General features: G+C 50.7%; 2 protein-coding genes across 5 annotated transcripts in view; both read right to left on the reverse strand.

Annotated features, from left to right (window-relative positions):
* Window positions 1–12,511, reverse strand: MAP6D1 (MAP6 domain containing 1). 3 transcript variants are annotated; one of them, XM_032171740.2, is made up of 3 exons: window positions 9,307–12,488; window positions 2,212–2,329; window positions 1–1,657 (listed from the first exon to the last, which is right to left on the reverse strand). In XM_032171740.2, exons 1-3 carry the CDS (start codon window positions 9,969–9,971, stop codon window positions 1,577–1,579), a joined length of 864 nt encoding a protein of 287 aa, XP_032027631.1. In that variant the 5' UTR covers window positions 9,972–12,488; the 3' UTR covers window positions 1–1,576. The 3 variants fall into 3 exon arrangements, with proteins under 3 accessions (XP_032027631.1, XP_058282785.1, XP_032027632.1); XM_058426802.1 differs by having other exon boundaries at window positions 974–1,657; window positions 2,212–2,325; window positions 9,307–12,511; XM_032171741.2 differs by having other exon boundaries at window positions 974–1,606; window positions 9,307–12,506.
* A 1,039-nt stretch (window positions 12,512–13,550) lies between these two features.
* PARL (presenilin associated rhomboid like) overlaps window positions 13,551–20,071 on the reverse strand; it is a 50,392-nt gene continuing 43,871 nt past the window's right edge. For both annotated transcript variants that reach the window (XM_032171739.2, XM_032171738.2), the window contains 3 exons: window positions 17,881–17,982; window positions 17,649–17,746; window positions 13,551–13,873 (listed from right to left, as the gene is read on the reverse strand). In XM_032171739.2, coding sequence (XP_032027630.1) covers window positions 13,762–13,873; window positions 17,649–17,746; window positions 17,881–17,982 — 312 coding nt within the window. In that variant the 3' untranslated portion in view covers window positions 13,551–13,761. The remainder of the gene's footprint in view (window positions 13,874–17,648; window positions 17,747–17,880; window positions 17,983–20,071) is intronic.

A 20,071-nucleotide genomic window follows, 5' to 3' on the forward strand; every position in this document is an offset into this window, starting at 1 on the left:
AGGCCTCTGAGGTGGCGACAGCTGGGCCACACTGAAGTCCTTAGTACCAAGAGAGCGGAGAACAAGCATGAGAAGACTCATGTTTATAATTTAAGAAATTGAAACTATACATTTTTGCATTTTAGTAAAATCTGAGATTGCACAGTTTAATCTCATTTCCACAGATACCCAGCAGGCAGCCTCTCTTCTCTTAGAAAAATCAATCAAACATGCAAGCCGTGAAGTCTGGAATAGCAGAACCCCTTGGAGAAGCACACGGTTTGGGCTTCTTTAAAGCAAGCCTCTCATCCAGAGCATCTCCTTTGCTGGCATGAGGGGAGGGCTGTGCCTGCCAGGGCTAGCACCTGGGAGGGATGCTGACAGGCAGCCAGAGCTGGAACCACTGTCCCACCTGCACATCTGGTGGCTCTTGAGGCCCGAGTGCCACCACCTGCAGCTTAAATGCTCGTCAAGACTAGAGCCACTTGTGGGCTGGAGAGGAAGAAAGATCCAAAGGGAAATCCACAAATTTCCTTACTGAAGACTGTCCCGAGCTTGTACCTTTAAGCTTTAAAAAGGGATGTAGACCCTTCAAATGTGTGAAGGGCTGCTGTGCAAAGAAGGGACCAGGCGTGACCCATGTGGCCATGCTGGCTGGAATTTACGGAGGAAGTTAGGAGAGAGCTTTGCAAAGAAAATAACTGCCTCTTCAAAAGGTGGTGAGTTCCCCGTCACTGTGCATGTGCGCAGGGTAGACAGAAGGGGCATGGTTGGTGTAAAGGACATTTTAAGATATTTCAAGGAATAAGACAAATGCCACCTTCCCAAAAACAGTTCCAGTTCTTAGCCAGTGTGTATGATAGTACCCTTCTCGTCATCCTTATGTTAGGGGGAAAATAATAATTAGTAATAAAATGTGGATTCCATCTTTAGACACCTACCACAAGGTAAACGTGATTCATTCAATCCCAAGAAATGTTTTGTTAAAACATGAGGCTCATCTTGGCCATAAGGAGGTCTGTGAAGTGGAAGCCTGTGGCTGACGGTCTGTTTCTTCTGGAAATTTCCTCCTGGATACTCAGCATCACCATGAGTCATGCAGGTGACAGCCCAAGATTCCGACAGCTTCAACTGCAGGGGCCATTTGTAGGAAGAGCCAAGGGTCTCACCATAGGTTATAAAATTAATCAAGTGCCCATGCATCCTGGGAAATCCACCAAAAGTGGACATAACTGGTTCTTTCAAGGGCCAGATGTGTCCACATTCCTCAGCTTCCATGGACCAATTCGGTTCCTAACTGATTTGATCCTCAGGCTCCTCAGATTTCAAAACTGAGAGATGGCCAGATGGCAGTTAAGAACGCGGGAGCCTTCCACAGGCTTCTCAAGAGGACGCTTGAGGCTGAGCTGGGCTGGGTGTGCCAAGTCCATCAGTGCATCTGCCCCGCACCAGCACCTCGGCCCCGGCGACAGCTTTGAGAGGGGCTGTGCCCTCCCGGAGGGGCCCATGCCATGCTCTCACCCAGCCCCACGGCAGTGGGTCCTGAGGCCACTCCCCAGCCCTCCTGTCAGCAGCCATGGTGTCGCGGTGCAGGCAGTCACACATTGAGAATCCGGGGAGCTGAGGCCTGAAAGATGGCAGAAGGGTTAGGAGTGAACTTCTTCCTCACCTCTGGGACCTGAAAAATGAAGTGTAGCCACATATCAGTGGGACTTTTCCTTAGCTCCCTACCCCCCACCACCCCCCAGCTCCAGGAAAAAAATCCCCTCCCATCCTCTTCATCCTCCAGGAGTTGAGACCTGAAGGGTCAAAGGGGACTTGCCCACCATGAGCCATAGGCGTTACTGCATTAGCAGCTGAGTGGCACACGGACCTTCCATTCTGCTCCCTGAACCACTTGGGAATCAGGGAGCTGAGGTGCCCCCATTCCCTTCCATCGTCTCTTTCCTCTTACACAAATGCTCTGGTACTTAGGCCAGTCACTAGCGTTCAGTGGCCAAGGATAAGATGGGGATTTAGGAGGCAGAGAGACCCTGCTCACCAGAGGCCAACACTAGAGGGCCACCCAGCTGGCTAATGAAGAAGTACCTTGGGTTTTTGTTCGGGACATCTGGTTGGCATTGCTGCCCTGGTCATAATTCCATTTTACACCATGAAAATCTGGCTCCTAATCCCTACCCGGGGAAAGAGGCCTCTATACCCACACCCTTGTTGCACCAGCTTCAGGCTGACCTGGAAGCTGGCCCCAGGGCTGCTGTCCCATCCCGAAGTGTGGGTTGTGATGACTCGGGCCGGTTTTGTCTTTGTGGATCTTGAGGGCTTCACTCCAGTCCAAGCCTGGAATTCCTGTCTGGAACAGAGAACACGGTCACAACCTTGCACAGGGTCAGCCATCCCTTTCCCGACCCCCCAGGGGCTGCTGCTCTGCCCCATGCACGGCCCTGCCCGTTGCTGAAACCCTCAGCTCCAGGCAGTCATTATCGTCTTCCCAAAGACAGAACTGGCAAGGCAAGTGCACTCCCGCGCAGGCCCAGCTCCAGGAGAAAGTAGGTGTGTGGCTGCCTGGCCCCTCACCTCAGCGATCCACTGGGAAATCTGGGCTCACCCCAGCCCCTAAGGAAGTAGGAGAGGAAGCTTATTCTCACACTGTAGGCGAGTGACAGGCTCAGGGCAGAGCTCAGTCAGCACCTGGGTCTCATTCAGAATGTGCCAGCACCTGGCACTGCTGGGTCTTGGAAATGACCAGCCCCGGCGCTCTACCTGCACCCGCTGCAATTCTCCCACACCTGCCCCTCCAGAGCCAGGCTGCCTCAAGAGACCCAGGTCATGGTGGCCACTTATGCCCTCAGCACCGGGCACAGCCCTGGCTCGCCAGACCCACTTAAGACTGAAAAGAAAAATAATAAGGCTCAGAACTTTTAGTTTTTTATACTTTGTCTCATTAACTCATGCAGAAGAATGGATCGCAGTGACCATCTCAAAAGACTCCAAGGTGGCCTGGCCTTTGCACAGCTCTGTGCATGGTGGAGGAGTGGATCATGCACTCTTGCTGAGCCTGTGGCGGGGAGGGTGGTGTGATGGGGGAAGGCGGGCCCTGGAGGGGGAGGATGAGGCTGGCACCGCTAGCTCCATGTCCCGGGAGCAGCTTTCTCCATGAAAAGACAGTGCTTCCATTTCTCTGAACAAAAGGGACCTCCTTTAATTCTACCCACTCCTCTGCAAGATGGGGAGCTCAGCAGGCAGAAGTCCCCGTGTCCCAGGAGCACCTGGCCAAGGTGGAAGTGTCCAGCTAGCCGGGCCTGGCACCCACATGTGTGCGGGGTTGCTCCTGCCCAGGCTGGACACTGCTGGGGTTGGGCTTCAGGCCCTGAGGTCAACAAAGCTGCCTTTCTCCTTGGCAGCTGCACAGCTGGGGCACCACTGGGCAGGCTGCGTGGGCAGGGAACGGCTGTGTCCATGGCCAGCGCTGAGGTGCCAGGAGGAGAGCTGGGCTGGGGCCCCATCAGGTAATTTTCACTCCCGAAGCTGCGAGCTTCTGAAGACCAGCTGCCCAAACCATCTGCTGCTCTGTTCCTCCTGGGGAAGCAGGTCCTCCCCTGGGCGCGCCCTTCTGTCCCCAAAACACTTCGCGTGCCCACGCTGAGCCTTGGGCCTGGCATCCTGAGCCTGCTGCCCTGAGGTGGCTGCAGGGGTCCCAGAGCAGGAAGCGACCAGAGCCACAGACTACAGCAATCCTGGCAGCCACCAGAAGAGGAACCCAGGGCTGGAGTCCAGATGGGAGAGGGGATCTTAAAGATGGAATCGGCAGGACCCAGTGACTGCCTGGAGAGAAAGAAAACAGACTAATGGCTCAGGCCAAGATTAATAAGAAATACAGGCCTCCCTGCCTGCTGTGCCCCCCTTACAGTGCTCAAGCATGTTCTGGCATCAGCCCCAGACAGAGGATTGGGAAGCCTGGGTTCTCAGCCCAATATGGCTTCAGACAAATTGCTCACTTCCCTGAGTCTCAGTTTCTTTTGAAAAGTGGGGCTGGTGACCCATGTGCCTGAGGTCATTGAGTCTTCGTTTCGTGCACTCAGTAAAGTGGGGCCGAGTCTTGTGGAACTTGAACGATCAGCCCTTTAAATGCCCCACCTAGGAAGGAAGGAGGGAAGCGACCAGGGAGCAAGGACTGCCTTCCAGAAGTAGGCGGGGCTAGCACCTGGGCCAAAGGTGCCCAACGGCTCAGAGAGAATTCAGAGGGAGCCTGTCAGGTGGAAGGAGCCAGGGTAGCTGTGGGTAAGACCTGCTGTGCCCATGTGGCCAGGCAGGCAAGGCAGATCAACTCACATGCAGACCAGAAGCCAGCAAGGCAGGCCCTGCAGGGGTGGAGAAGCTGAGGCCCGGGGATCCTGGGTACTCTCTCAAGAACCTTGAGTTGGGAGTGGCCTCACATCTTCGGGATTCCTGGCTCTGTTAGTTTCCTTGGCCTTCTGAAAAGTTTGCTTAGAAGATGCGCATCTTGCAAGACAAGGCTGGAGGGAGTGGCTTGTGCCAGGTCCCAGAGCTGGAAGGTGGGGGTCCCAGGGGCCCACTGGCATGTCGCTGGGGAGGTCAAGTTCAACAGTGATCCTGTGTTTCTGCCCAGACTGGGGGCAGGGGTCCAGGCAGCCAAGCTCTTGCTATTCCTGCTTTTCGGATGAAGAAAGGGTCAGAGAGGCTGACCCGGCCAGGTGCAGTGGCTCATGCCTGTAATCTCAGCACTTTGGGAGGGCAAGGAGGGCAGATCATGAGGTCAAGAGAACGAGACCATCCTGGCCAACATGGTGAAACCCCGTCTCTACTAAAAATACAAAAATTAGGCCAGGCACAGTGGCTCATGCCTGTAATCCCAGCACTTTGGGAGGCCAAGGCGGGCGAGATCACGAGATCAGGAGATCGAGATCATCCTGGCTAACACGGTGAAACCCCATCTCTAGTAAAAAAAAATACATAAAAATTAGCCAGGCATGGCGGTGGGCACCTGTAGTCCCAGCTACTCGGGAGGCTGAGGCAGGAGAATGGCACGAACCCGGGAGGCGGAGGTTGCAGTGAGCTGAGGTCGCGCCACTGCACTCCAGCCTGGGCAACAGAGCAAGATTCCATCTCAAATAAATAAATAATAAAAAATAAAAATATAAAAATTAGCTGGGTGTGGTGGTGGGCGCCTGTAGTCCCAGCTACTCCGGAGGCTGAGGCAGGAGAATTGCTTGAACCCAGGAGGCGGAGGTTGCAGTGAGCCAAGATGGCGCCACTGTACTCCAGCCTGGTGACAGAGTGAGACTCCCTCTCAAAAAAAAAAAAAAAAAAAAAAAAAAAAAAGGCTGACCCACCTGAATTTACACACCAGGAGGTAAGAACCCCAACAAGCCCCGACTCCTGTCTGTCAAGGCTTTTCCACAGCTGGCCTCAGGACACAGTTCAAGAAAGCAAGTGACTCCAAGGAGGCAGCTCTTAAGGGATGAAAACCCATGGGGGCTACAAATTTGATCTCTGGGGCAAGTCACACGGGTTCCACTCCCTTCTCTGCCATTCAGAGCTGTGCCAGCCACTCAGTTTCCTCGTCTGTAGAATGGGGACGGCAAGCACTACACGAAGGCCTCAGGGGGCTAACCTCAGGGAATGCTGAGCCTGGTGTGCGTTAAAGCAGAGAAGGTGACAGCTAGCACCTTTACCGTCACCAGAGCTGGGAGGGCCCGGCACGACATTCACTCACCATATGTTCCACACAGATGAAGGACTGCTTTTTTTTTTTTTTGAGATGGAGTCTTGCTCTATTGCCCAGGCAGGAGTGCAGTGGCTCTATCTCGGCTCACTGTGTCCTCCACCTCCTGGGTTCAATGCATTCTCCTGCTTCAGCCTCCCGAGTAGCTGGGATTACAGGTGCGTGCCACCACGCCCAGCTAATTTTTAGTAGAGATGGAGTTTCACTATGTTGGCCACGCTGGTCTCGAACTTGGGATCTGCCCGCCTCATCCTCCCAAAGTGCTGGGATCACAGGGGTGAGCCACCACACCCGGCCTAATTTTTATATTTTTAGTAGAGATGGGGTTTCACCATGTTGGCCAGGATGGTCTTGAACTGACCTCAGGAGATCCGCCCATCTCGGCCTCCCAAAATGCTGGGATTACAGGTGTGAGCCACTGTGCCCGGCCTCTTTTTAACTTTAATATAAAAAAAAAACAACTTCTGTGATAAGCATCCTTACAGCTAAATCTTTGTTCATATCATCATTTCTTTGGGATAAATTCCTACCTATGGAATTAAAGAGCCAAAAGGTATGAACTTATCCCCCCAATTTTATTAGTTTTAAAAACCAAGCTGGGCACAGTGGCTGATGCCTTTAATTCCAGCACTTTGGGAGGCTGAGACAGGAGGATCACTTGAGCCCAGGAATTTGAGACCAGTCCGGGCAACATAGACCCCATCTCTAAAAAAGAAAAAAAAAAAACAACCCACATGTAGTGCCCGCCTGTGGTCTCAGCTACTCGGGAGGCTGAGGTGGGAAAATCACTTGAGCCTGGGAGGTTGAGTCTGCAGTGAACTGAGATCATGCCCCTGCACTCCAGCCTGGGCAACAACAAAACAAACAACAACAACAACAACAAAAACCCAACCGTATCAAGGCATTATTTCCAAACCATACAATTCATCCATTAAAAACGTACAGCTCGATGACTTTTGACAAACGTATCCACTTGGGTACCACCACCATTCTCAAGACACAAAGAACATTCCATGTCCCCAGGAGGAGGCTCCCTCATAGGTCCGCACTTTGTAAGGAACTGGCTGGGGGACAGTGGTTGCAGGGTGGGTCTTGCATTCACTGACACGTGCTCAAGCTGAGCTGCGAAAGCTGGAGTGGGCAACACTGAGCCGCAGTGCTCAGGCCCTAGCCAGCTGGAGGGGCCTGAATAGCGGAGAGTCTGGAAGGCCAGGGGTCCTGAGCGTGCAGCGCATTCCAGCGGCTGAAGTTCTAGGCACCAGAGCAGGGCAAGAGGTGGAGCTTGCAGGGAGACAGCTTCAGCTCCGGGAAGGAAGCGCTTTCTGTCAGTTACAACAGTCTGCCCAGGGAGCGAGCTGACTTGCATGGCGCTGGGCTCCTCTTTACTAGGGATGTTCTAGCAGAGGCTTAGCTTTTATTTATTTGAAACAAGGTCTTGCTCTGTTGCCTAGGTGGAGTGCAGTGGCACAAACACCGCTCACTGCAGCCTCAACCTCGCAGGCTTGAGGGATCCTCCCACCTCAGCCTCCCAAGTAGCTGGAACCACAGGCAGGCACCACCACGCCCAGCTAATTTTCTATTTTCTGCAGAGGCAGGGTCTCACTATGTTGCCCAGGCTGGTCTTGAACTCCTGGGCTCAAGTGATCCTTCCACCTAAGCTTCCCAAAGTGCTGGGATTACAGGCGTGAGCCACCATGCCTGGCTGGCTTAGCTTTTAGAAGCAGTCCCTCAGCTGGGCATGGTGGCTCATGACTGTAATCCCAGCACTTTGGGAGGCCGAGGCAGGCGGATCACAAGGTCAGGAGTTCAAGACCAGCCTGACCAACATGGTGAAACCCCGTCTCTACTAAAAATACAAAAAATTAGCCAGGCGTGATGGCACGCACCTATAATCCCAGCTACTCAGGAAGCTGAGGCAGGAGAATTGCTTGAACCTGGGAGGCGGAGGTTACAGTGAGCCGAGATGGCACCACTGCACTCCAGCCTGGGCAACAGAGCAAGACTCTGTCTCAAAAAAGAAAAAAATCAAAAATAAAAATAAATAAAAATTAACTGGGCATGGTGGCACAAGCCTGTAGTTCCAGCTACTCAGGAGGCTGAGGCAGGAGAATTGCTGGAACCAGGGAGGCAGATATTGCAGTGAGCTGAGATCACACCATTGCACTCCAGCCTGGGTGACAGAGCGAGACTCCTCTCCAAAAAAAAAAAAAAAAAAATAAAAAAAAAAGAAAAAAAAGGAAAATGTAAAAAAGCCAAAAAAAAAAAAAAAAAAAAAAAAAGCAGTGGTTCAAAAGAGCAGAGTGAAAAGCCTTCCACCCCTGGCAGTCCCCATCAAGTTCCTCTCCCTAACGGTACCATCTCCTCAGACATCCATCAGGGCATCCTGTGCTTATTTGAGCATATGCGTGTATATTAATACCCCTTTTTAAAACACAAATAGCCTACGTGCTGCTGGGCACCTTGCTTTTTTGGTATGCGTATATTTAAGATCCGCTGGGTTTCAGTATCCCATTTCATGGCTGTGCTATAATTAACCAGTTCCCTACATCAGCAGGACAAGGGGGTTGCTGTACAATGTCTCCACGTATCTTACGCTCCTGAGCTCCCACCCTACCTTGTAGGATACCTGTAGGGAAAATTCCTAGTAGTGAAATAGCTGCATCAAAGGAAAAGTAGTGCTTTTAATAGTCCCACATTAGAAACACCCTAAATAGTCAATGGTAAGGAATTAAATAAAACTTGAAGATATAAAGGCATATCCATAGGATAAAATACTGCACGTTTATTAAAATTCATGTTGCAGATCATGTAGTAACACGGACAGACTTCTACAACTGGTGAAAAAAGTGTACAGTAAGAATCTAACCATGTAAAAATTTATCAGTGCATATGCACCAAATGCACATTACGGAGTAGAAAGAACTCGTCTGTGGAGGGATTAAGGAGATATTTATTTTGTTGTAATTTCTGTACTTTCCCATTTTTCTACAGTATGAATTACTTTTGTGATAAGAGGAAAAAAGGGAGAAAGCCCTCGGTTGTCCAGGAGCAGAGCTGGGCTGGGAGGCGGGGAGGGCCCGTGGACCCGTTCTTCCTGAACGCCAAGTCAGCAGCCCCTGTCACAGTGGGACGCTGAAGGGCTCACCCACACGGGACCCTGCGCTCGGTCCTCACCACCAACGCCCCCACAGAAGGCAGTGACCGGAGAGAGCTGGGGGACTTGGCCTGCGCGCACCCCTCGCAGGGCTAGGCCGGGCGGTGGAAAGGGAGGCCGGTTCGAACTCGGCTGAAGGCAGGCCATTCTGACGGCTGCCCTCCAGGAGGGCGGCTGCGAGGGCGGCGGTGCGCTCCCGGCACGGGGGTGCTCGAGCACTGAGTCCGGGCACGGAGCAGCGAAGGCGACGCCTGCAGTGCCCACGGACCAAACGGGGGTGACCTCTGAGGCCGCCGGCAGCTCCGAGGTCGCGTGGGATCCGGGCTCCAGGCGCCTCCGCTCTCCCGCCCACCCCATCCCTCTGGCTCCGGGCCTCCGCGTCCTCCCACCACAGGGTGGGGACTCGTTGCGGTCCCTACCCAGCCCATACCTGTACGACGTGGTCGCTGCTGCAGCCGCGTCCGCGTCGCCGATGGGCAGCACGTAGACCCCGCGGGCGCCGGGCGCAGGTGGCGCGGAGGACTGCGCGGAAGATTTGCCCCTGCGGCCGCCCGCTCCAGGTCCGCGCCCCGGCGGCGGATCCTTGGGCCCGGCGGACGCCGTCCACAAGCCGAAGTCCCGCTGGTACTGAGTGAGCGGCACGTCCCGGCCGGAATCCCGGGCGCCCGCGGGAGGCTGGCCCCTGCGCGAGGCGGCGCCGCCCGGGCCCAGCTCCTCGCTGTCGAGGTCCGAGTAGCCGTGCAGGGTCAGCGGCACCGCCACGTCGGAGCGGTCCAGCTGGTTCCAGCGCCGCGCCAGGCAGCACAGGCGGCTGATACAGGGCCACGCCATGCCAGCCCCGGCGCTCGCCGCCCCGCTCCCGGCGCGCGGCGCTCCGGGCCGCGCCTCCTGCGCCCAGCGTCCCCGCCCCCGCGGCCCGCCCCGCGCCGCCGCAGCACCGCCCCTCGGCACGAGGGTGGGCGTCCCGGGAGGGGGCGCGCTCGGCGGCAGCCCCACTTGGCCGGGGCCGGCTGCGCATTGCTGGAGCTGGAGGGAGCGCGGACGGGGGAAAGGCTGCACCGTCGCCAGGGGGCACCGGAAACCGCCTGCAGTCATTTACAAGTGTCCATCTCGAAGAATGCCTCAGAATTGAATCCAAAGTTCCCTCAGTGTCATCTTATAAATGGCCCCGGCTTCGCAGAGGCCGAGGGCCGGATGGTCGCAGCCGGGCGCAGTCCGCCAGCCGGGAGGTTCTCCACGTGGCCTCGGGGCGCCCGGCGACTGCTGCATTTGTGCCAGGCTGCACCGCAGGGACTCCGCGGGCACAGGGGCAGGTGCAGCAATGAGGTGTCAGGGAAGACTCGGGGCCCTGCTTCCCGGAGAACACGTGTTTCAGTCAGCCTGTGAGTCGCCGCCAATTTGCCTTTAGGATGCTAGTCTACATTTTTGACAACCAATCCACTTTTCATTAGAATTGGCATTAGCCACCAATCGACCTTTCCCTGGGTTCTGAAATTCCTAATTTTAAAGCATGGCCATTTGCAAAGGCTTTAGTTTGATAAAGTGGCCACAGAACTGGCCACTAAGCTATCAAGTTCTTTCCTCCTGCGCATGCATGGCTGTTTTCAGGCAGAGCTGTTGAGGGATCCTCCAGCGTAAAGGCAGGTCTGTTCAGTGCAGGACACGGTCTCTCTCAAACAACTCCCTGACCACCCACAAAAGCCTTTCTGATATTTGACACATGCTCTCGGTATACACTGCAGACCAATTACTAATAACACTACTGAGACAGCATTAATTACCCAGAGCTCCATTTCAAGGTTGTACTTGGAAGGTGTCCAGTCTGCACCTGGGAGAGGACTGCAGCACATCCCTGGCCAGTCAGAAAACAGATTCCTCTCCCAAAACATTGCCTGTCTTAGCTTGAAGTTGTAGCAAAGTGACATGACGGCTGCCCAGAAGTGGCAGCAGGTCAGCTGAGCAGGCCAGGCCGTGGCCCAGCAGGCAGCAGGCAAGGCGCCACACGTAGGGGGAGACCCTGGAAGATGACACACAGGCGCCTGGTCAGAGTGAACTCTTTGTGGACTGTGCGCCACGGCCCTGGGTTAGCCAGCCTGGCAGATGACGCTTGGGACTAAAATTCTCCATCTCGCAGGAAAAGAGAACAGCTCTCTTTTTATTACTTCATTGATCAAACAACAGTCAAAGAGCACTTGCTATGTGCTAGGAATAATTCCAGGTGCCTTCAGGAGGTTTAGTGTGGTAGTGACGGACGGAAGTAAGGGTAATTGAACTGATAAAGCCAGGTCAGCATGAGAGGGAGGCGGGCTGGGGAAAGCTGGACTCGCCACCTGTTGTGAGGGAGGGTGGTTGGGCCAGGTGGGAATGTAGGTCACGGGGAGGAGGGTTCAGCTGAGGTAGCAGACCATGGAGGGTCTTGGTGGCCACACTAAGGAATTTTAGCTTTTCATATGGCCGGGAGCGGGTGGCTCATGCCTGGAATCCCCACACTTGGGGAGGCTGAGGCAAGAGGACTGCTTGAGCCCAGGAGTTTGAGACCTGTCTGGGCAACATAGACCCTGTCTCTACAAAGAACTTCTAAAATTAGCCAGGCGTGGTAGTGTCTGCCCGTAGTGCCAGCTACTTGGAGGCTGAGGCTTGAGCCCAGGACTTCAAGGCTACAGTGAGCTATGATTGCACCACTGAACTCCAGCCTGGACAAGAGAGAGAGAGACCCTGTCTCAAATAAATAAAAGTTTTTCACAGGTGACAACAAAGGAATGACAGACGTGTTTTTAGCACTCTGGCAGGCATATGGAGAAGCACAGGGTTGCTTTGGAGACCAGCTGGAAGAACAGGCTCAACAGTCCAGGGACTAAGAGGTGAGGACCACCACGGAGGCACAGGCACTGGGAGGGCTGAGAGGCTGGATTCTAGAAATAAAGAGGTGAGAGAGGGAGATCTCGAATGGCTCCGGGTTTCAGACTTCACTGATAGCTCATGTCACTCCTTAAGCCGAGTGCTATTTGAGGGGCCCATGCAGGGCGGGGGGTGGTCCCAGTGCCTGGAACCATGCGTGTGTTGCAGTAGACACATTTACTACAAGTACAGAGTGATTCTGTGGGTCTGGAGCTCAGAATCCTCACAGATAATTGAGGCTACAGAAGTGCACCCACTCAAGAAGTGTATGGAATGAGGGAGACGGCGGCCACGGCATGTTCCTAGGTACCCCACACTTCAGATGCCGGTGGAGGCGGCACAGCCCAAGAGGCCCATGGGCCAGGGAGTGCATGGCCTTGAAGGCAGTGATCACGGGTCCCCAGAGAAGCCAGGAGAAAGTGAAGCACCCTCATGGGCAATCAGGAGGGGGGCTGTGGACAGCAAGGCTTCTCCGGCCACAGCCAGGCTCTGGCCTCCCCAGGCCGTGCACAGAGGCTCCAGCATGGAGGGGTTTTATGGACCAGGAGGTGCTACAGGGATTTCTAACTTTTTCCCAGTCACAAAGCAGGGACAGAGAGATTCTTCATTGCCTCTTTGCCTGGTCTGTCCCAAGCACGGTGTGAATTAATGTAGGACTCTAGAGGGAACGTCCCTATGAACTCAGCCTCCTATCCCATCTCTGGAAAACGCATCTTGCCTCATCTATGTTGCAGAGTTGTTAGATGTCCGAGCAAAGCACTGTGACCTTGGGCAGTGCCCCTACACCACGTGTGCTGTTTCCTCGCCGGCAAAATGATGGCTAAGATAACTCTCTCCCCTAGAAGTGGGATGAGTTTAGAACAGAATCCTGTGCCTGGGAAGAATAACTGTAAATCATAGTAGAAACAAGTCCAGCCTGATGGAAGAAGGATACGGACTGCCAAATACTGGACAATTTCTATGTGCTGGGTGCGTGCTGCCATGCAGTTCTCACCTACCTGGCGAGGTGGGCACCGCTCCCACTCCTTTTCCAAAGCCGCCATTCCCGTCGCCCCACGGCGCACAACCTGAGTCGGATCGGCCACACAAGGCTGACATCAGGGCCTTCGATCCTCCCAGGACAAAGGTGCAAGACTTGGTATAACATTTTGAGGCCATCAAAAGACTAAAAATTCTCCTGTAAATCACTTCAAGAAGAACAAACTCTCAGACTGCGTTTCCTAGATGTCATTCTCAATCACGAGGGTACCACGAATTCCACAACAGTGAGGCTGTGACGACGACAACCACTATCTGCTATTTCAGTAAGACGCTTCAATTAGAACATACACTTTCAAACAGAAGATAAAATTCGGCTCAGATTCAAGTCTGAATTTACCCAAATCACTTCTTTCTACCTCTTAATTTATCTACAAATTGAACCTAGAAAGCAAAACCTGAAAATAGCTTTTCGTATATGCCACTCACTGCCAGAAAACACTACCTTTCCTGGGAAAATTGAGAAAATACTGCAGCTGTTATTTCAGATCACGCCAGAGAGGGGATACTCTTGACTTTTATGTGCAGCCAACCCAGGGAAGGAGTAGGCAAGGAAGAGGGAAGGCTAAGCAGAGGCGCTGGAGGGTCCAAAGACAGGCAACCAGCGCCTTCACGTTCTGATCAGGCCTTTCAGCGTGCACGCTCCCCAGGTCCTGGCTCAAATGATGTCAATGCAACAACCAAAGCAAAATACCAGAGCCGTGTCGGCCCCTTAAAGAAGAGAACACACACATCTGCTTACAAACTAGATAGAAACCTTTATTTCACAACTTTATCGTCATTCACATTCTAAAAAGACGCACACTGGAGGACACAGCTTGAGAACACTGGGAGGCCAGATGCCGGCATCTTGCAGGCAGGAGCATAGCCGTGGTCACTCTAGGGCCGACGTCTCCTGGGGCTCTCAGGCAGCACAGACCAGATGCACCCCTACTGTCCAATCCCAGTTTTACTTAGAGCCACCTCCTTTTTTGGGGCCATTAGTCCTTATTTCATGCCAGATTTTCACTAGAGGCTCCCTGTTCTTCCAGATCAGTTCATGACCGTAAGTAACATACCATCTGGAGAAAAACAAACCAACCAGGTCCGACATTCAAACAGTGTGACATACAAACGGTAAGTAGCATGGTGATAGATCCCAAGTTGACATTTTTAAAATTGAATGCCACTCACTATGTAGCCTATTAAAACTGACTCACATCGAGAAATGATTTAGCTTTCATATTACAATATGTAAAAGGTACAAGTAGGATGGGACGATGGCTGAATGCTCTGCAGTGTGTAAGTACTTCACATATACTACTTTTGATTCACCACTATCTGCAAGTTAAGTATCAGTTTTCCCATTGCAGACATGAAGCAACCAGGTCTGAAAGAAAGTAGTTTGTCCAAGGTGCTAATAGTTTCTAAGTGGTCAATCAAAGCTCACTCGCAGGTCAGACTGACTCGATGTTCTGAAGTGTCAGAATTAGCACTGACTCAGGATGGCTATCCCAGCTTACATGCCTCCCGTCATCTTCCTCCTAACTATACGAAGGGTGGCCTGGCTCATCCAAACTCTGCCCCGCTTTAAGATACATAGTTCCCATCCCCACTCTCCTGTTCACACAGCCTAACTGCGGCCTGAAGCAATGAGCCTGGGAGGCTGACACACAGAGAGGTTTAGTAACTTCGCCTGCTCAGGTTCCACAACTAGGAATCAGCAGACTGAGACTAGAATCCGAGTCTGCTGCTGAAGCCTGTGCTGCAAGCACTGGACTTTTCTGCAGCGCGTAGGGAGCATCTCCTGTGAGCTGAGGAGCACATTGAGCTCTGGGAAGGGCCTGCCTTGGAGAAGCTCCTGAGGGCACTGGGGGTATAGAAAGGCTTCCTGGAGGACGTGGGGTGGATTTCCAATGGCAGTTAGTGAGAGCTTGCTATTGAAACCTTTATTTTTGCTCTGGCTTCCCCAAACAGATTTCATGTTCCCTGAGGCAGAGACCAGATTTTGTTATCTTGCATCGAGCTCCCAGACACCTGACTGAAAAAATGCTATTTGATTTGGAGTGGATCAGAAGAGCAGTTTAATGTTTTAATATTTTAAAAATGTTCTGAATGTGTATGTTTAATTATAAAGGGCTTGATTTGTACCTGAATCTTAATATTCACTAAATATAGTTAAAATCTGATTATACACATTAATTAATAGGCATGTAATAAAAATTCTGTGCTTAGTCTCTGGTGAATTTAGAACGAGAGAAAAAGGAGCACCCTAATATTCAAATGCAATTGTGAAAATTCTCCCCAAAAAAATCACTTTGTCAGGAACTCTTCATTAATCAAGTGTTTTCCCAAATCTTTTTGTTGTTGTTGTTAGGCAGAGTCTCGCTCTGTTGCCCAGGCTGGAGTGCACTGGCGTGATCTCAGCTCACTGTAACCTCCACCTCCTGGGTTCAAGTGATTCTCCTGCCTCAGCCTCCAAGTAGCTGGGATTACAGGCAAGCACCACCATGCCCGGCTAATTTTTGTATTTTTAGTAGAGACAAGGTTTCACCATGTTGGTCAGGCTGGTTTCGAACTCCTGACCTCAAGTGATCTACTTGCCTCAGCCTCCCAAAGTGCTGGGATTACAGGCGTGAGTCACTGCGCCCGACCACCCAAATCTTTTTAACCTACTTATTTCAAGCAAAGAGTCAAATACTTTAATTTCACAGGTATACTGTCTGATTATACTCATAAATCCAAAAGGAATTTTTCATTTGGCTAAACTAAAATCGGGAAATGCAAGATGACTGATTTCTAGGGCACTCTTTTCTGCAGCGGCAGCGCAAGCCAGCCCTCATCTGAAACTCCAGCTCTGCAATTCTTACTTGTGTGACCTGGATAAGTTACTTTCTTTAAGCAGTTTCTTTTTCTGTAAAATAAAATACCTCACAGGATTTTAAGAGAATTAAATCCTTAGCTTAGGCACACAGCAAATATTCAGCATATTAATATGTTAGCTATTATTATTGCAGCGGTACAATGTGAATACTGTAAGGTTTGGTCAGAGGCAAAGTCAGGGAAATGTGTAAGTGGATACTAATGGAGTCTTTACCACCAACAAAATCAGGGCACTTTAACGAAAAAAATATAATAAAATAAAAGATTTTAGATTTCTAAATCTAGATTAAAGCTTTTAGAAAAGATGAATTCTGGACATGACTGAGATCTAGTAAATGAAAAGGAGTTTAAATTAGAAACAGTAAAGAGAAAGGATTCCTCCGCCTTTCAGACCTGGACTTTAAAATGCATTTGATCCAATTATTTTCAGAATGGAAAAAGGCCACCTAATTATAGTTCAGATGAATAAAAATCTACTGGGGAGAAGAGCCTTGAAGTATACATGGAAGATAAATTTAGAGCTCACAAAACAGAACCCCTTCATGTTTCTCATACTGTAATATCAGGTCAGTTTCCACTATTTATACTGCACTGCTGTTAGAGCTAGACCTTGCATACACTACATACTACTCCTCTTTAATCACTTAAAATTCTAAATGGCATAATGGCATTTAGTTCTGCCACCTACTGGGAAAAACTGCTTCCCTTAGATTTTTCTTTTTTTTTTTGAGACGGAGTCTCACTTTGTCACCCAGGCTGGAGTGCAGTGGCGCCATCTTGGCTCACTGCAAGCTCTGCCTTCTGGGTTCACACCATCCTCCTGCCTCAGCCTCCCGAGTAGCTGGGACTACAGGCGCCCGCCACCGCGCCCGGCTAATTTTTTTGTATTTTTAGTAGAGACGGGGTTTCACTGTGTTAGCCAGGATGGTCTCGATCTCCTGACCTTGTGATCCGCCCGCCTTGGCCTCCCAAAGTGCTGGGACTACAGGCGTGAGCTACTGCGCCCGGCCAGAATAGATTTTTCTTTTTAACAAAAAAAAATTAAGTTTTCCATTGTTGTGGAACAAAATAAAAACCAAGTAAGGGCAAAAGGCAACACTTAAGAAAGAAAAGACAGGCCCCGAGGGGATCCAGCTCAACAGACTCATGCTGAAGGGTCTCCCACGGTCAGATGGGCGCCAAGAGTCCTGACCGTGTTTCCGTCATAGAGTTGCTACTAACTACTAGTCTAGGCAAAACCCCATTGTCTGAAGCACACGTGGAAGGTCTTGTAGCCACAATGCCATTTGCTGTGACCCAAGGAAGCAGTTTAGCAACCAATTCCATATGGTGTGGTGGGCGTAGAAAGGGCTTACAGAGGTGGGTTTACAGCTCTGCTCTGCTACTGAAGAGCTGTTTGGCCTGGGGAAGATGATGTCTGCGCCTCAGTTTCCCATCAGTAAAATGGGAGTAGTAATAGTATAACATAAGGAACTAGCGTGGTGCCTGCACACAGCGGGTACTCAGTAAGTGGTCCACATTGGTTTGCAGTCACTCATACAGAGTAACGGCTCCGCCAACTCAGCATGTCTGCATAGCACTGGCGAGACACAGGTCGGGGTAGCAGGGTGGGACGCCAAGCAGGGGAGAGGAGGGCAGGAAAGTCTGAAGGGGAAAAAGGAGATGTCAGCACAGACTGGCGGCCAGGCTGCAGTCTTCTAAGAGGGGGCTGGGAATAACAGGCCAGGAGTTGGGGCAACTTAAGGTTACGCGTAGGGTAAAGGCACAGACTGTCTCTACAATGAGCCAGGTAGGCTGGTTAAGCCCAAAGCAAGCCATGTTGAGGTTTCCTCACCCTCCCAAGCCCACCTGCTTCTGCTTCCGTTGCATAGTTCAATGTCTCTGCCGTGGGGATGGGGGGTAGGGGTGAGGCTGGGGTAGGAGGAGGGCATGACCCAAGGAAGCAGTTTAGCAATGAATTACACTCAAACTTACATTCCAAAAAGAGCTCCCCCAAGATGTGCCGCATGATCAAAAAATTTCCATCCCAGGATCATTCCTGCTGTATCCATGGCAATAATGGCTTTCAGGGCCTGAAAGACAGCAAGAAACAAGCAGCACTACTGTGATTCCTCCAGCACTGACATTTCTAACTTAAGGGCAAGAACCCACTCAACATAAAAACATCACCACCATCCCCAGAACTGCACTGCATCAAAATACTCACATTCCCTGCTGTGAACGTGAACATCGGAAGGAAAATAATGGCAAGCCTCCCTTCTGGGATCTTAGTGCAGACGGCTGCGAGGACTGTCATGATGGCGCCAGACTGCAAAGTAACACAGCAGGGAGAATGGGAAACTCAATATACAACTGCTTAGTGGCTACAAGGTCTAAAGAGCAGCACATTTTCTAGAAAGTTTATATGCCGCCCATTTCTAGGTGAGCACAAACCTTAAAAGCTTTCAGTTACTTATGTCCCCAATAACAGGTGAAGGAACTAAATGTCCTTCACACAGTAATCGCTTGGAAAGACTGAATTTTTATTACGGGGCAGTAAGATGTATGTGCTTCATGAACCGGAAGGACAGCGCTAAGCGTGTCATGTGCATCTTTCACCTAAGGCCTAGGAAAGAACTGCTCACATTTCTCTGACAAAGCTCCCAACCAGAATGAGTGAGCACGAATATGCCCAAAGAAACACGCATGCATGAAGCATGTTTCATCTTAAAAAATTCATGTGAAATCTTTATTCATCTTCATAAAGAAACAAAACATTGCCCAGTGTGGTGGCTCACACCTGTAATTCCAGCACACTGGGAGGCATGAGGATCCCTTGAGCCCAGGAGGTCAAGGTTACAGTGAGCTATGATTGCACCACTGCACTCCTGCCTGGGCAACAGAGTGAGACCCTGTCTCAAAAATAATAAAGGAATAAACTGATACACAGAACATGGATGAATTTCAAAGTAATTATACAGAGTAAATGAGACCAGGACAACAACAAAAAGTAGTATATGCTGTATGGTTCCATTTGCAAACTAATTTATCTTTACTGGAAGTAGATAAGTTGTCACCAGGGGTAGAGGAGGGGCAGGAAGGAGTGACCACTAGGAAGCTTTTGGGAGGAATATGTTCATGATCTTGAGTGTGGTGATGGTTTCATGGGTGTCTACATGTCAAAGCTTACCAAACTTTAAATATGTGCAGTTTTTTGCATGTTAACTAGTAAACCTGAGTTGCCTGCTTTTTAAAAAGACTACATGGGGCTGGGTGCAGTGGCTCACGCCTATAATCCCAGCACTTTTGGAGGCCGAGGCAGGCGGATCACCTGAGGTCAGGAGTTTGAGACCAGCCTGACCAACGTGGTAAAACCCCGTCTCTACTAAAAACACACACACACACACACACACACACACACACACACACACACACACATTAGCCGGGCGTGGTGGCGGGTGCTTATAATCCTAGCTACTTAGGACGCTAAGGCCCGAGAATCGCTTGAACCCGGGAGGCAGAGGTTGCAGTGAGCCGAGATCACACCTTTGCACTCCAGCCTGGGCAACAAGAACGAAACTCCGTCTCAAAAAAAAAAAAAAAAAAAAAATTCTATGAAGTTATTCTAAACTACTATTCCATAGATGATAATTCTCCATCTGTTAAAAAAAAATTGTCATTTATCTGTACAGTTCCATGTAACACTGGTTTTTTTGTGATTATAACTTATTGTAATTATTACATACGCAGTTCCATCATCCTTCTAGAATTTTCTCAATGTGGCTTTTACATAAATTTAAATATTTATATGTCTGAATAAATCACAACTTGTTTTCTGACAAATATTTGGGCTTACTCCCATGTAGAGACTGTTTTCACTTTTTCGAGTCAGAAAGAAGAATTTAATGAAAATGAACCCTTCTCAGAAAACGCTCACATTCATACACAGTTTAAGTACAGTGAGTCATGAACCCTCATCCAACAGACCTAAGAGGTGTGGGTCCATGGGAAGAGGTGAAGGTCTTTTGTTCTCCATCAATATTTTTATGTACTGGTTATATACCTGTAATCAATATGCACATCTGATTTTTTTTACTTATTTCATAAACATACATACATTTTTTAAGACAGAGTCTCACTGTTGCCCAAACTAGAGTGCAGTGGCACGATCTCACTGCAACCTCTGCCTCCCGGGTTCAAGTTAATTCTCACACCTGAGCCTGCTGAGTAGCTGGGACTACAGGTACACACCACCATGCCCAGCTAATTTTTGTATTTTTAGTAGAGATGGGGTTTCACCATGTTGGCCAGGCTGGTTTCGAACTCCTGGCCTCAAGTGATCCACCCACCTCGGCCTCCCAAAGTGCTGGGATTACAGGTGTAAACCACTGCGTCCAGTGTAAGAAAAATTTTTTTAA

Source organism: Hylobates moloch, unplaced genomic scaffold (genome assembly GCF_009828535.3).
Source record: "Hylobates moloch isolate HMO894 unplaced genomic scaffold, HMol_V3 SCAFFOLD_13, whole genome shotgun sequence".
In the NCBI taxonomy this organism is placed as follows: domain Eukaryota; kingdom Metazoa; phylum Chordata; class Mammalia; order Primates; family Hylobatidae; genus Hylobates; species Hylobates moloch.

What these genes read in the sequence shown, in the direction of transcription:
- MAP6D1 (XM_032171740.2), bottom strand. Translation starts at nt 9,971, where the DNA reads ATGACTGCAGGCGGTTTCCGGTGCCCCCTGGCGACGGTGCAGCCTTTC. An exon ending in GCAGCGACCACGTCGTACAG is followed by an intron (nt 2,330 to 9,306) that starts GTATGGGCTGGG and finishes TCTCTGTTCCAG; the next exon opens with ACAGGAATTCCAGGCTTGGA. An exon ending in GCCCTGGGGCCAGCTTCCAG is followed by an intron (nt 1,658 to 2,211) that starts GTCAGCCTGAAG and finishes TTCATTTTTCAG; the next exon opens with GTCCCAGAGGTGAGGAAGAA.